Genomic DNA, 12,067 nt, shown 5'->3' on the forward strand with positions numbered 1-12,067 from the left:
GGATGGACCAATCAGGAAAGCAAACATTCAGCATTGCCAAGCTCAGAGTAGCCTAGATCTTCCTTCCAGATGATATTTTTAACTGGATTTTGCAATAGAGCAATGGATTTCCTGATCCCTGGAGCTCCTGGCCTTCTATCTGGCCTCTGTGTTACAAGTTATGACTGCTTGCAATGGATTGAAGCCAAAAGCTTGTGTCCACATCACCGGCTGTCAAAACACAGGGACTTGTGTCTGGGTGTGTAGATACTCAGTTTTGGAAAAGCAGGAGAGAACATTTTGTTCATCTTTCCTCATGTTTCTCCCTGACACACCAATACATAGACACAGAGAAAAAACCAAAGCCCTCACCATGCCACACTTCCTTAGTATCTTCCATGAAATTATAGAAAGCAATCTAGAAATATTAAGGCTTCAGAGTAGCAAAAGCATTAAACTCATTAAGGGATCAGAAAGCTGAAATAATATCAGCTGGTTGGTTGCAAGGTTAGGAAAGGTTTAGGAGTTCTGTTTTCTAGTCCTTTAATCTAAGCTCTAGGCCATGAATAAATTAGCCTGGAATTCACAATCAACCTTGCAATAACAAAATTTTGTTTATACCTTGACAAGCGGTGAACAGTACCAGTTTCACTTTATAAGATGCTCATTGTTGCAAACCTGTAAAGAGTGTTTGCTTTTTAATATCTCAATGTTGTTTCAAGAGCACGAAGTTGCTCTTGGACCTTGACATGTAGAATGAATTAAATGACACGTGAATAAATATATATTAATTCTTTTTTATTAAAGTATCAAAACAAACTTGAGAATAGAAAACAAACTGCTTTTTAATGCATTTTAAGGGTTCTCCTGAATAAAGTATACTTTGAGAAAACTCATGCAACATACTGTGTGGCTGTTTAAAGACTCTTTTCCTGGGCACATCAAGTGACCCTGAGTACCATCATTTCCAGAGCAGCGTGCAGGAGCACGCACACACACACACATACAGAAGGAATACAGAGCAGCTATGACTGCACATGTAAAGAAATAAAAATAAATTCTCTTCTGACGATGGCAGTGGTACCATATTAACATTTGGCATGCCGAGTAAATAAGATCAAGCAACAAAAGCATGACGCCTGCGTCACCGGTGATATGGTTAAAAGCAACCATACAAATTCCCTAAGGGAGACATGAATTCCCTAATGACACACGAATTCTGTCATTACAGTCTCTGTGGTAACACTTTATAACCAATTATGAGACAAACAGCCCTGTCTGCTGGTATTTGAGAGGCAAAAAGCAAAGCCAAGGTGCACGATACCGGGGCGATGCCTTGGTTTTGTATTTCCACATTACAGAAGTCAAATAATGAACATTGTTTGACAAGTTTATTGTACACACTCCATGTAGATCTGTTGTTCTGGTAAACAGCTGGCCCAATTACACGTAGGACTTGCCCTTTTAACCAGAGAAGTGGCCACAGAGGCTCCAAACTCTGCTTACAGAACATGGAAAAACTCTCACTGAAGTCAATAGAACCTCCTTCCAATATACAGAAAGATCATGGATTCTTAAGACAGAATTGGACCTAGAACATCATCTTTGTAATACATTCACTTTTCAGATACATGAAGTGCATACCCTTAACACGTGATATAGGACATTACAATATATCCAGATCTTAGGAAATGGTACTAAGTAGTTCTGTTGCAGAATATAACAATCATATGAGGACCAGGTACAATATGTGATGGACTCATGCCAGACTTGCAGGGTAAGAAGCTCATGGCTGAGGTATCTTCAAGTTTAGCCTTTAGAACAAACACAAAATTTCAACACTGCAGAACTGGTGTAAAATATTATGCACTGTAAGCTCCACTGGTATTCTGCTTTGTTTAAATTGTGACATTGAACCGTCAGACACCACTGATGGAGGTACAGAATCTTGCAAGGTACATTATCTGCACCCAATCATTCAAGACACTCGGTGCCTCATCTTCAAAAAAGATGAAGGATAAGTGTTTTTAATAGTGGTGTCTCAAGTACAACTAGTGAAGGTTAGGAATATATAATATTAAACACCAAGAGATAAAAGTAAAAAGACAGCGCAACACTTGTGTTTTCAGTTTTATCTTGCTCGCAGTATTTATTAGCTCTACTCATTATGATATTAGTGATAAATAAGGATAATACTTTCTTTTACAAAAAAAAAAAATTGTAAGGGTATATTTTATAGAAATAAACAATCTGAGAATTTCACAGAAACATCAGAATTTCAGCACTCATAGCTCCAACTGTTTTGTCCAGCAGCTCTTCTACCAGTTCAAAAACATCCAAGGTTAGTATTTAATAAAAAAACAATTATTCACTACATCAAAACTCTTGCCTCCTTTAGATTCTAAATAGCACTTTTGATCAACTGTAGTTGACATTCAAATGGTAAAACAAAAGTAGCTACAATCATAATTTTTCCCTCTGAGTCACCTGGCAGAAGGAAGTAATCCTGACCAGGATGGAAAAAGCTTTGCCAAGCTCCTAAGCCTGTAAGAGCTATCTGCATGAGCAGACCCACTGACATCCATGGAACCTCTTCTGTGACTGAGGGGTAATAGCATGAATTAAGGTTTGTAGGATTAGATCCTAGACAAACTTTTTTTAAAAAAATTTTTTTCAAGGTTCAGGAGTCTGGGATTCATTCCTGCAGTTCTTTACTTGAGCAAAACCTCTATCAATACCCCATGCACAGTTAGTTTCTTCTTTCCAATTCAGTGGGCTCAAGTCACTAAGTCAGTAAGTGATGGTAAAGCTGCTCTTCAGCAGTTCAAGGAAATATTGTAGTCCCCAGGGGATAGTATCTGGGGTGATAGCTCATAAAATACAAGCTAGGCTACCTAGATGTTTTGCAAGGAACTTTTCTTTGTCACACTTACTAGACCCTTCAAATTCAGTCACTGAGATGAGTCACAGAAAAAAACCCACATGAGTGCTGTGAAAAAAAATGACAAAGCTTGCTTGGAACTACAGGGTTGGTTTTGTTGTTTTTTTTTTTTTTTTTTTGTGTGTGTGTGTGTGTGTGTGTTTTAGGTTAGAATGCAACATGACACATCAGTACATTCTGCCAGAAGCCATCCTCCCAGAAATTCAAAAACACTCAGTCTTCTTTCCCTACCAGCAACAAGGAAGAGTAGTGTCCATCCAGCAGAGCTGTCTGTACCCCGTGCATCGCTGGAAGTCATAGTGCTCTAGCACAAACCTCGTGAGTGCAGATACTGTATGCTAGCAGAGCTAAAACTTCAGAAGCTGTTGTCTGTAGCTCCTAGGAACAGCAAGTATGACAGGTGCAAACCCTACATTGGAGGCAGAAGGCTCTTCAGTTTGATTGAGACCAGATCTTCCAAGGGCAAGGATCGCTGTCAAGCCAAAATTATTCTTTCCACTCATGAAAGCAACCTGCCCTTCCTAAAGGCTCTCGACTAATAGAATCCTACACATTATGTCAGACTCCCCCACGGATCCTGGTAGCTGTTAAAAACACTTTAAATGTTTCCACCTTTGCCGTATCGCTTAACCTTGTAATGTGCCTTCTTTGATCTGTTGAATAAAAAGATTTCTTTCATCCTCAGGTGTCCTTCCGTTCTGGGCACGGACTATGCACGTGGGCCTGTGCAGATTGAGCATGTATATCAAATGCTGCTTCTCGTTCTTCAGCTCCTCGATCTGGGCTTTCAGCTCCGCGTTGATCGTCTCCAGCTTCTCCGACTCCTAGCACAAAGGACACACACAGTTTTACACTCAGGAGTTCAAGTAGTAAGTCACTGGGGTTTTTTCTTATAGTTGTTGTGTTTTAGGGGTGGGAAAGCGTATGGCTGGCAGAGAAAGGAATCACATGTATTTAATATGCTGTAATGATTAAACTGTGCATTCCCCAGTCAGTCATGGACCGAAAACCAGATTGAGAGTCACCCCCTTTGGCCTCTAGAGAACATAATGGAAGTTGAAAAGCAAAATTCAAACTTGTATTCACTTATGGTGACAGATACTAAAAGAATTATTGCCGTCTTCTGCAAAATTATTCTGAGCTTTTTGGGTCAAAATTTCACCCAAAATTATCTACACTGCTTCTTAACTCCCTGGAACATCGGCTCACATATCTATAAACCCACGTTAAGCTAGCAAAGTGCAAACACAGCTATTTTTCCCTGCCCCTAGATATAGGAATATACAGGCCTGTATACCTGGATACAGGCCCGGTGCTACTGAAATACAGTTTTATACCACAGCACAGGGGGGGAAGCTGTGCCTGGGCTCCTAGGGCAGAGAATTCAAGCTTCCACACACTCTGTTCATAAAGAAGTCAGAAATTACTTGTGGGTGCTTGTGGGCTCTCCACAGTGAATATTTTATGAAACGTGATTTTATTTCTTTTTGTGTGCAGCGTGCACATTCAAATTGATGTTATCCCATAGACAAGATTGGTCATTGAAACAGCAATCGCTTTCACTTCTGCCATGCTTCCACTTTATGACAGTTTCAACCAGGTTTGGATTTAATATATGGCATGTTTATTTTTAATAACTAATGTTTTTAAATGTTTACAGAGTTTTGGGGGACATCTTTCTGATTTCCTACTCTGACAGTACCCTATGCTGTCTGTTTGGATCCTGGCAGGATGACAGATTAAGAACAATTCCAGCCAGTCACTTACTTTTTGCAAACATTCTGTTTTTTCCTTCTTTTTGTTTCGGCACTTTGCCGCAGCAATTTTGTTCCTTTCCCTTCTTCTCTTTTTTCTTTCATCCTCTTCAGGAGAAAACTGTCACACAAAAACAGATACACACAATTCATAAGATGTTGTAAACAGGAGAACCATTTTGATAACTTCTGGATTTTTAAAATCAACATGGAGAGTGCTGTCAGTGCTCACATCATGAGTTACACACAAATGTGATTCTGACCTTGTCTGCCACACAGCAGAAGGGCAGGAACTTCATTAGAATTGGCAATAAAAACCTGACTGGAGCAGGGTTGTATGTAATCTATATGATGGCTCATTGTAAATCAGTGGTGCTCAAAAAACTTACTGAACGTCTCCCCAGGCTCCCACACCTCTGTCTCTCCTCCATTTCCCAGGGAGGAAAAGGAGGAGGGGCACAGGGAGCAGAATGGAGGATGTGTCATGAGTGAGGCAGCGAGGAGTGAGTGCATTAAAGGCAGCCCCAAAAAGGGCACACTGTCACACTTCCTTCTGTTTCCTGAGGAAGCTCAGACCAAGGTGTAACTCTTTCCTTAACCAAAGCCATTTCTCCACTTTCAAAGAGCAATGTTTTTCATGGATAGTGTCATCTTTAAGCAAAAACGTAGTGTGAACATAGCAGGTCCATCCCTTAACACCTACAGGTTCTGCTGGACTGTCCTCAGGGAGACAGAACTTCAGCAGTGACTTATTCCAAGTTCAGCCACCCACCACTGGGCAGGGAAACCAGATTAGCACTTGCTCTAAGCACTGTAAAACATTGTCTGTAGTTCATAATTGAAAATCAAATATCCAACCATGAGAATTACCAGAGGGTTTGCCCGAAGCACTCAACAGAAAGCCAAGCAGCTGGCTTAGGAGGAAACAAGTATGGTACAGAGGGCTGTCTATAGCTAATACAATTAGTGGTCTTGTGGTAAAACTCTGTTAGAGAATTAATCATCCACACCAAAACTCTGTTTGAAGAGCCCTACCTCTGTTTTCAGCATTGATGTTCCAACTGGCCTTTCAGAAACAGTCACTGTGTCCAAAGCGGAAGACATCCTGTGGAACTGACGCTTGTTCTGAATGGCAAACCTCAGTTCCTCCTTCACCAGGGGGGTTAAATTTGTGAAATCATCAAACCCCAGTGACCCTGCAGGGGACAAAGTGGGAACAATTGCGGAGGCGCTGACTTCTAATGCAGATACCTGGCCTGAGTGTTGGACCATCATTTTGCTGAAAGATAAAAAGAGATAATATTGATAGTCTTTCAACAACTTCAGACAGGCAAATAATATCTCTTAGAGGTAAATTTCATACTGTGAATGATACTGTAGTTACATTGCTTCAGTCCCCATTCCTAGCCTACCCCAATCTCTCAAAAGAGGCAAGCAATTAAGAATTTGGAACTCAAAAAACCTTCAACTTTATCTTAAGTCAAAGTTAGTATTTAAAAGTAATAGTATCAGCACGTGGCACAATTTCTAGGTCTTTCTGAAACTTAATTTCTTAAAAATTGTGTGCAAGTATGTATAAGGTTAAGTTTTAAACTGGTAGCGTGTGGCAAATGAGAATTGAATGAATAGGAAGAGAAAGGAAATAAGAACAAAAATCAGAAAGCAATTAGTAGTATTATTATTTAAAACATGGAAGGAGAGTAAGAGTATCTTCATTTTCAGAGCTACACCACCACAAATCCCAGTTTCAAATGGACAGAGCAAACCTTGTTCTTAGCTACACTTAGCTCAATGAGTTTTACTAGAAGCTGAAACTTGCTAACCACAACAGGATCTGTCACAAAGTTATCACACTCAATTTTACACACAGTTGTAAATTGGGCTATAAACTCCTAAAAAATAGTTAACAATAAGAGCTGACACAAAGGCAAAAGTCTCTAAATGATCTGTGGCTCCACAGCACAGGCTGAGTTGGAGGGATTGACTCATGAAAAATGTGAAGCCATTTTTTTCATTCCTTTGCTCTTGTAAAATTCGAAACTGTCCTTATGTGCCCTCTACGAGAGGCTTGAAATTCTTAAATATTTATGGCTGGATCTTCTGCTGACATAAAACAGTGTGATTGAAGAGTCTTTAGGGGAATTATGTAAATGTAAACCCGTAGAGAAACCACATTTCTAGTAGATTTCTGAAGAAAACAAACCTATCCAACAGCGCTCTCTACTTTTCTCTTTTTAGTCATTCTTATTATTTATTTTTAGCCAGTTTTGAAGGGAGAGAGGCCCCATGTGCTCTGTGAAAACTGGTGGCCCCACTGAAGGAGAAAGAGGCAAAACCCAGCAGTCAGTCATCCAAACACAGTGGGTTTGCTGATGCACACATCCCTGCAAGTCACAGCCCATCTCTCACCCAGCAGAGGTGAGATAAGAGGTCTGGAAGAAAACTGAGCACCTTTTGCGTATGATCCAAGGGATGAAAGGTGCAAATCCACAGGATAGCAGATTGTAATATTTCCCTGGTTCCCAAAGTGACTTGTGTTAAATTGGATTTTACTATGTTGGTTTTCCAGCTATCGTTGGTACATAGATTATTGTTGTTGTTGTTGTTTTGGGGTTTTTTTTTAAAGCGGTATGGATAACTACAGTATGTAATTATCTACTCTGGATTAGAACCACAGTAATTACAGGAGAGTCAATTGTAATTAACTTAGTGCAGGTAGGCAAACAGCTGCCTCGGGGTAGCAGTGTGGGTAAGCTAAATTTCCACTGGGTCAACCCAGAACTGCACAGTTCCCTGTATGTTACTTCTGGAACCCAGCAAGAAATGTTTGGGGTCATGTGCCTTGAGAAGAAGATAGAATTTGCTCAGAGATATCTAAAAATACACTGTAAATCCACACTGGTGCAATTGAGAATAGAACCTGGTTCATTGCTGTGAGGCAAACGTAAAAATCAGAGGAGTGTGAATTGTCTGCTGCTGGAAAATATCAGGTCCAACTGCAGTCTTCCTCACTTCTTCCTCACCCAGTCACCACAGAAGAGCTGAACATTTCCCAGAGTCTCCAGGTGAAATCCTGACCCCAGTGAAATCAAAAGGACTTTTTCTGTTGACCTCAATGGGGCCAGGATTTCACCCGTAGTTATTCAAGATGGGGAAATTTTTTGGAACAATTTGTTATTCAGAAAGACCTTGGGAAATTTATGTAATTCTCTTCAGAAAGCCCCTGCTCATGAGTCACATTTAAAGTACTGATACAGTTTAATCCTATAATCTCAGAAAGCTAGCAGTTACTCTTTTCCAGCAAGTCAGAAATGGCCCTATTAATTTCCAGCTGAAGTCCTCCCAGTATTATTTATCACTTACCAACGTTTAACCATTCAACTAATTTAAACAGGCTAATTCCAGATGACACTGAACCCCTCACTGCCAGCAGAAATTTCTGTTATTTTCACTGACTCAGTGTCCTTGAATGCTGATGATGGCTTCGTTCAACAAAGTTAATTCTGTATAATTCAATCCAACCAGGATTCTTAAAGTAACAGTAAAACTGTTTTTCCAGCCTCCAAGATAATTAGTTAGGCTAATAATTTTCAAGCTCTGCTGGTTTATTCAACTATTGTTCGGTTTAAGTGAACTTTTAATTAAGGTCAGCAGCAGCACCAGAGGAAACCAAGAATGTGCCTGAGAAATTGTGTTAATTGTGGATTTCTAGTAGTTAGTGCTAAGTGTACCACAAACACCACCAAAACCCTACTGTAATGGCTTCAGGTCCTCTCACCCACCTGTCACTAGTGTGTAAAAGAGGAGTGGTCAGGTGCCCAGAGCAGGAGAAAGTGCCCTTGACCGTAGGAACTTGCTGCTCTCCTGCCCAGACAGCTCACTGCCCTCCCAATCATCCTGAAATGCAACTCCAGTTGCTCCAACAACGTAGATGTTTGGCAGGTTCTGAAGAACAAATCTGTTTTCAGAAATGTTTTACAAATAGGAAAATTAGATTTTACTATTAAAAAAAAAAAAAAAGCAACAAGTTGCCCTTTCTTGTATAATTTGTCCCTCTGTCCAAAGCCACGCAGAGCACTATCTCCTTTCCTCTGGGTTGGGGAAGGCTGGGGAAACAGTAGGAATAAGAGTATCAAGCCTTAAAGCGTGATTCCATCGTGGCCTCTCTGATACAATCTCTGTTTACTGTGTTAGACCACGCACATGTCCTGCAGTTACTGCCGCTGGAGGTGCTGAACACTTCTCAGCCCTGCCCCGCTCCCGGCACAGCTTGTTCCCGGGCTCAGTTAATGCTTCATTGCTTTAGCCTTACTTCTGGAATTCTCAACAGTTTTACCCTCCCAATTCAGGTAGGTTCAAACAGCTCTATTCATTCGTTCTCCCCCTGCTTTTTGTTTGTTTTTTTTTTAAGATGATTCTTTTCATCTACAATGAACTTTTACATCTCCTCTGCCAAGATTTTAAAATCCAAACAGGCTTCCTAGCTGTGCTCTTCCATTATTTAAAGATATGCTTGTTTAATTTTAATATTGAAAGTGACTACTTTCAGGTTTTTTCTTGCTTAACAGCAGACGGCTGACTGTGTTTCTTGGTTTTATTTCTTCATACGAATTCCTTTTCCTCTGGTGCTGATGCAATAAACCTTGATAACCACTGAGGTTAATCTTAAACAGCATTAAGAGCAATTACAGTTCACAACCTCTGTGCACGCTAGTTGACCTTAAGCTTTCTGACATCCCACATCGCTCCCGAAGCATTTTCTGCTGCCTTTCAGTTTCTCAAATGCTGTTACTAAGAGGAAAATCGATTTCCAACAGGAAACCCGTTCTCTGAAAGAAGTTGTCCGTTGTGTCACGCCTGATTTGCTTAGGCAACAGTTCAGCAACTGGTCTACTGCACGCCAAGGAGGGGACACCGGGACAGAAAGGAGAGCGGATATCCCTGGCTGTCACGAGAAGTTCCCGGTCGGTTTACGGGAATATCAGAGATAACTCTACTCGCGGCAGTGCGGGTTTGTCATCGCCCGGGCTGTCTCGCTGCGGTTCCCCTGTGCCTGTCCCCGCGGTGCCGCAGCCGGCTGCCCCCAGCGCCGGGCGCGGCCGCTCCGCCCGGGCATCCCGCGGCTCCCGGGCTGGCGGGGCCGCGTCCCCGCCGCGGCCGCCACCGCGCGGTGCCGAGCGGCGCTGCCGGCCCGGGGACAGCCGGTGCCGGGCGAGCTCCCCGGCGCTCACATCTGGCGGCAGCCCGGACTGGGGTTCCCCCAGATGTGAGCGCCGGCACGGGGCCGGGCGGCCGAGGGGCTCCGGCGGAGCTCGGCGGGGCCGGAGACTCTCCCGGAGCTCACGGCCGGCGGCGGCACCGCCGCGCCAGACTTCTCCCGGGGCGGCGAAACTTTTGCCGGCGGCGCGGCGCGGGTCCTCCGGCGGGCATCCAACCATCCCTCCGCGGCGGGACAACCTCCCGGAGCTCAGCCCCTCGTCCCGCCGGCTCGGGCAGTCCCGGCCGCCCCTCTCCTGTTTCCACCTACCTTCCTCCCGCCGCCGCCGCTCTCCCGGCAGGAGGGAAGGGGCTCCGCAGCCCCGGCGCTCTGCGATCCGCGGTGCTCAGCCGCCTCCCGCGGGAGAGCAGCTCCCTCGGCTCCCCGCTCCTCTGCCGCTCGCCCGGGTTGCATCACCCCCCTTTTATAGCCGAGCGGGCAGCGCTGGTATTTACTCTGGCGGCGAGTCCCTGGCTGATGTCATGCTATTAATAGCCTCTCCGAAAGAGAGGGAGGAGGGAAGCGGGCCGTGGCGGTGATGCAAGGCTTCCCCGCCGGCACCGCACAGCACGGCACGGCACCGCACGGCACGGAACGACACCACCGCGCCGAGCCGAGCCCAGCCGGACCGGGCCGAGCAGCATCCCTCGGCACCCCCCACAGACCCCTTCGCCTTCCCTCTTCACCACTCTCCCCTTTATTTATTTATTTATTTATTTATTTATTTATTTATTTTTGTTAAGACTCCGAGAGTTTCGTTCTCGGGCCATTTTGCTTCTGACAATAAATCAAAGTCCCTCTAGCGACAAAAAAAACAAAAACCAAACCAAAACAAAACAAAAAAAAAAAAAAAAGAAGAGAGAGAGAGGAAAAAAAAGGGGGCAGTTGTGTATTTTTCGAAAGGACTGAAAAGTGCGATCTTTCTCTAGAGGAAAAAAAGTTGTTCATGCCTCCCCCGTTTCTACCATTCTCCCTCCTCCTCCCCCCCGCTACTTTAGATGACAGCTAAAAGCTCATTTCACATAAAGGACAAAGCTTCGTTTTTAACTCTGAGGAGGAAAGACCCGTTTAATTAAATTATAGAAAGCTAAAAATAGCACTGTTTTGGGTTTTTGTTTGTTTTGTTAGGGTATTTTTAAAAACTTTTCTTAAAACACAGCAGCATGCGATTTCCTTATGATCTCATGAATAAACAGGGGATTCCTACAGCAGAGAGGGAAATACGGTCGTGGCTGTGGTAAAGGGGTTTTTGTTTAGTTCTTGTTTTTCCCTCTGGCTTGTTAACAGATAGAAATTATCTTCTAACAGCCTTCAAAGTGCTAGAAAATATGACGTTAAAAATCCAAAAAACAAAACACCAAAAAAACCATTTAGCTGGGGAAGACACAGAAAGCTTACAAAGACAGATGCATGGGATTATTCAGTAGGATAATAAGTCATATATAATACATGCAAACTTGTTACTAAGCCAGTCTTCAAGTGTCTGTACTTGACTTGGAAAGACCAGGACATTTCATGCCTGAGTATATTGTATATAAAATATACAATATAAAATGTATACCTTCCTATATAAAATGTATATCCCAATCAAGTGCTCCAAATGGTTGATTAATTTTATAATGTTCAATATGCCAGTTTTGATAATACGTATTAAGTCTTGAGTGGTATATTCTGAGGTATTTTAATTACTTGGAGCATTTGGTCAAGAATACAGATTAGTAGTAGAATAGTACTTTACAGAATTAGTAGAATAGAGAATAGTAATTTGAAAGTTCCTCTGTATCTCCCTTCTGTGTGCATGTGGTTGTATGTATGTATATGTGTGTGTATAGATAGACAGATAGATTATATAGATATAGATGTAGATATAGATGACATAGATATAGATGTAGATATAGATATAACATCGGCCACACAGTCTGGAGTAGTAAACTTAGGCTTTTTTTAATGTCCAAGTGCAAGTAACTTTGCAAAGTTAACACTCCTATTTCCCATTTAGGTGCCTGCTCTTGAAAGAAAAGTACTGATGTGGTGGGAGAGGAAGGAGTCTGGAGCAGTGACGTGGGTTTCCCTCCTGTGGAAGGTGCAGTCCCACCCTGTTCTCTGCAAACAAAGAAGTGCATTTTGTGAGGGCAG

The 12,067-nt window shown here is 42.7% G+C and overlaps 1 protein-coding gene across 3 annotated transcripts; it reads right to left on the minus strand.

Moving 5' to 3' along the window:
• Positions 1–756: 756 nt before the first annotated feature.
• ATF3 (activating transcription factor 3) lies at positions 757–10,367 on the minus strand. Of its 3 annotated transcripts, XM_030236493.2 has the most exons (5): positions 10,202–10,367; positions 8,457–8,632; positions 5,710–5,953; positions 4,688–4,795; positions 757–3,744 (listed from the first exon to the last, which is right to left on the minus strand). In XM_030236493.2, the coding sequence occupies exons 3-5, from the start codon at positions 5,947–5,949 to the stop codon at positions 3,547–3,549; spliced, it is 546 nt and encodes a 181-aa protein (XP_030092353.1). In that variant the 5' UTR covers positions 5,950–5,953; positions 8,457–8,632; positions 10,202–10,367; the 3' UTR covers positions 757–3,546. The 3 variants fall into 3 exon arrangements, with proteins under 3 accessions (XP_030092353.1, XP_030092351.1, XP_050828905.1); XM_030236491.2 differs by lacking the exon at positions 8,457–8,632 and having other exon boundaries at positions 10,202–10,365; XM_050972948.1 differs by lacking the exon at positions 8,457–8,632 and having other exon boundaries at positions 5,710–5,870; positions 10,202–10,364.
• Positions 10,368–12,067: the final 1,700 nt, after the last annotated feature.

The sequence above is a fragment of the Serinus canaria genome, chromosome 3 (assembly GCF_022539315.1).
Source record: "Serinus canaria isolate serCan28SL12 chromosome 3, serCan2020, whole genome shotgun sequence".
In the NCBI taxonomy this organism is placed as follows: domain Eukaryota; kingdom Metazoa; phylum Chordata; class Aves; order Passeriformes; family Fringillidae; genus Serinus; species Serinus canaria.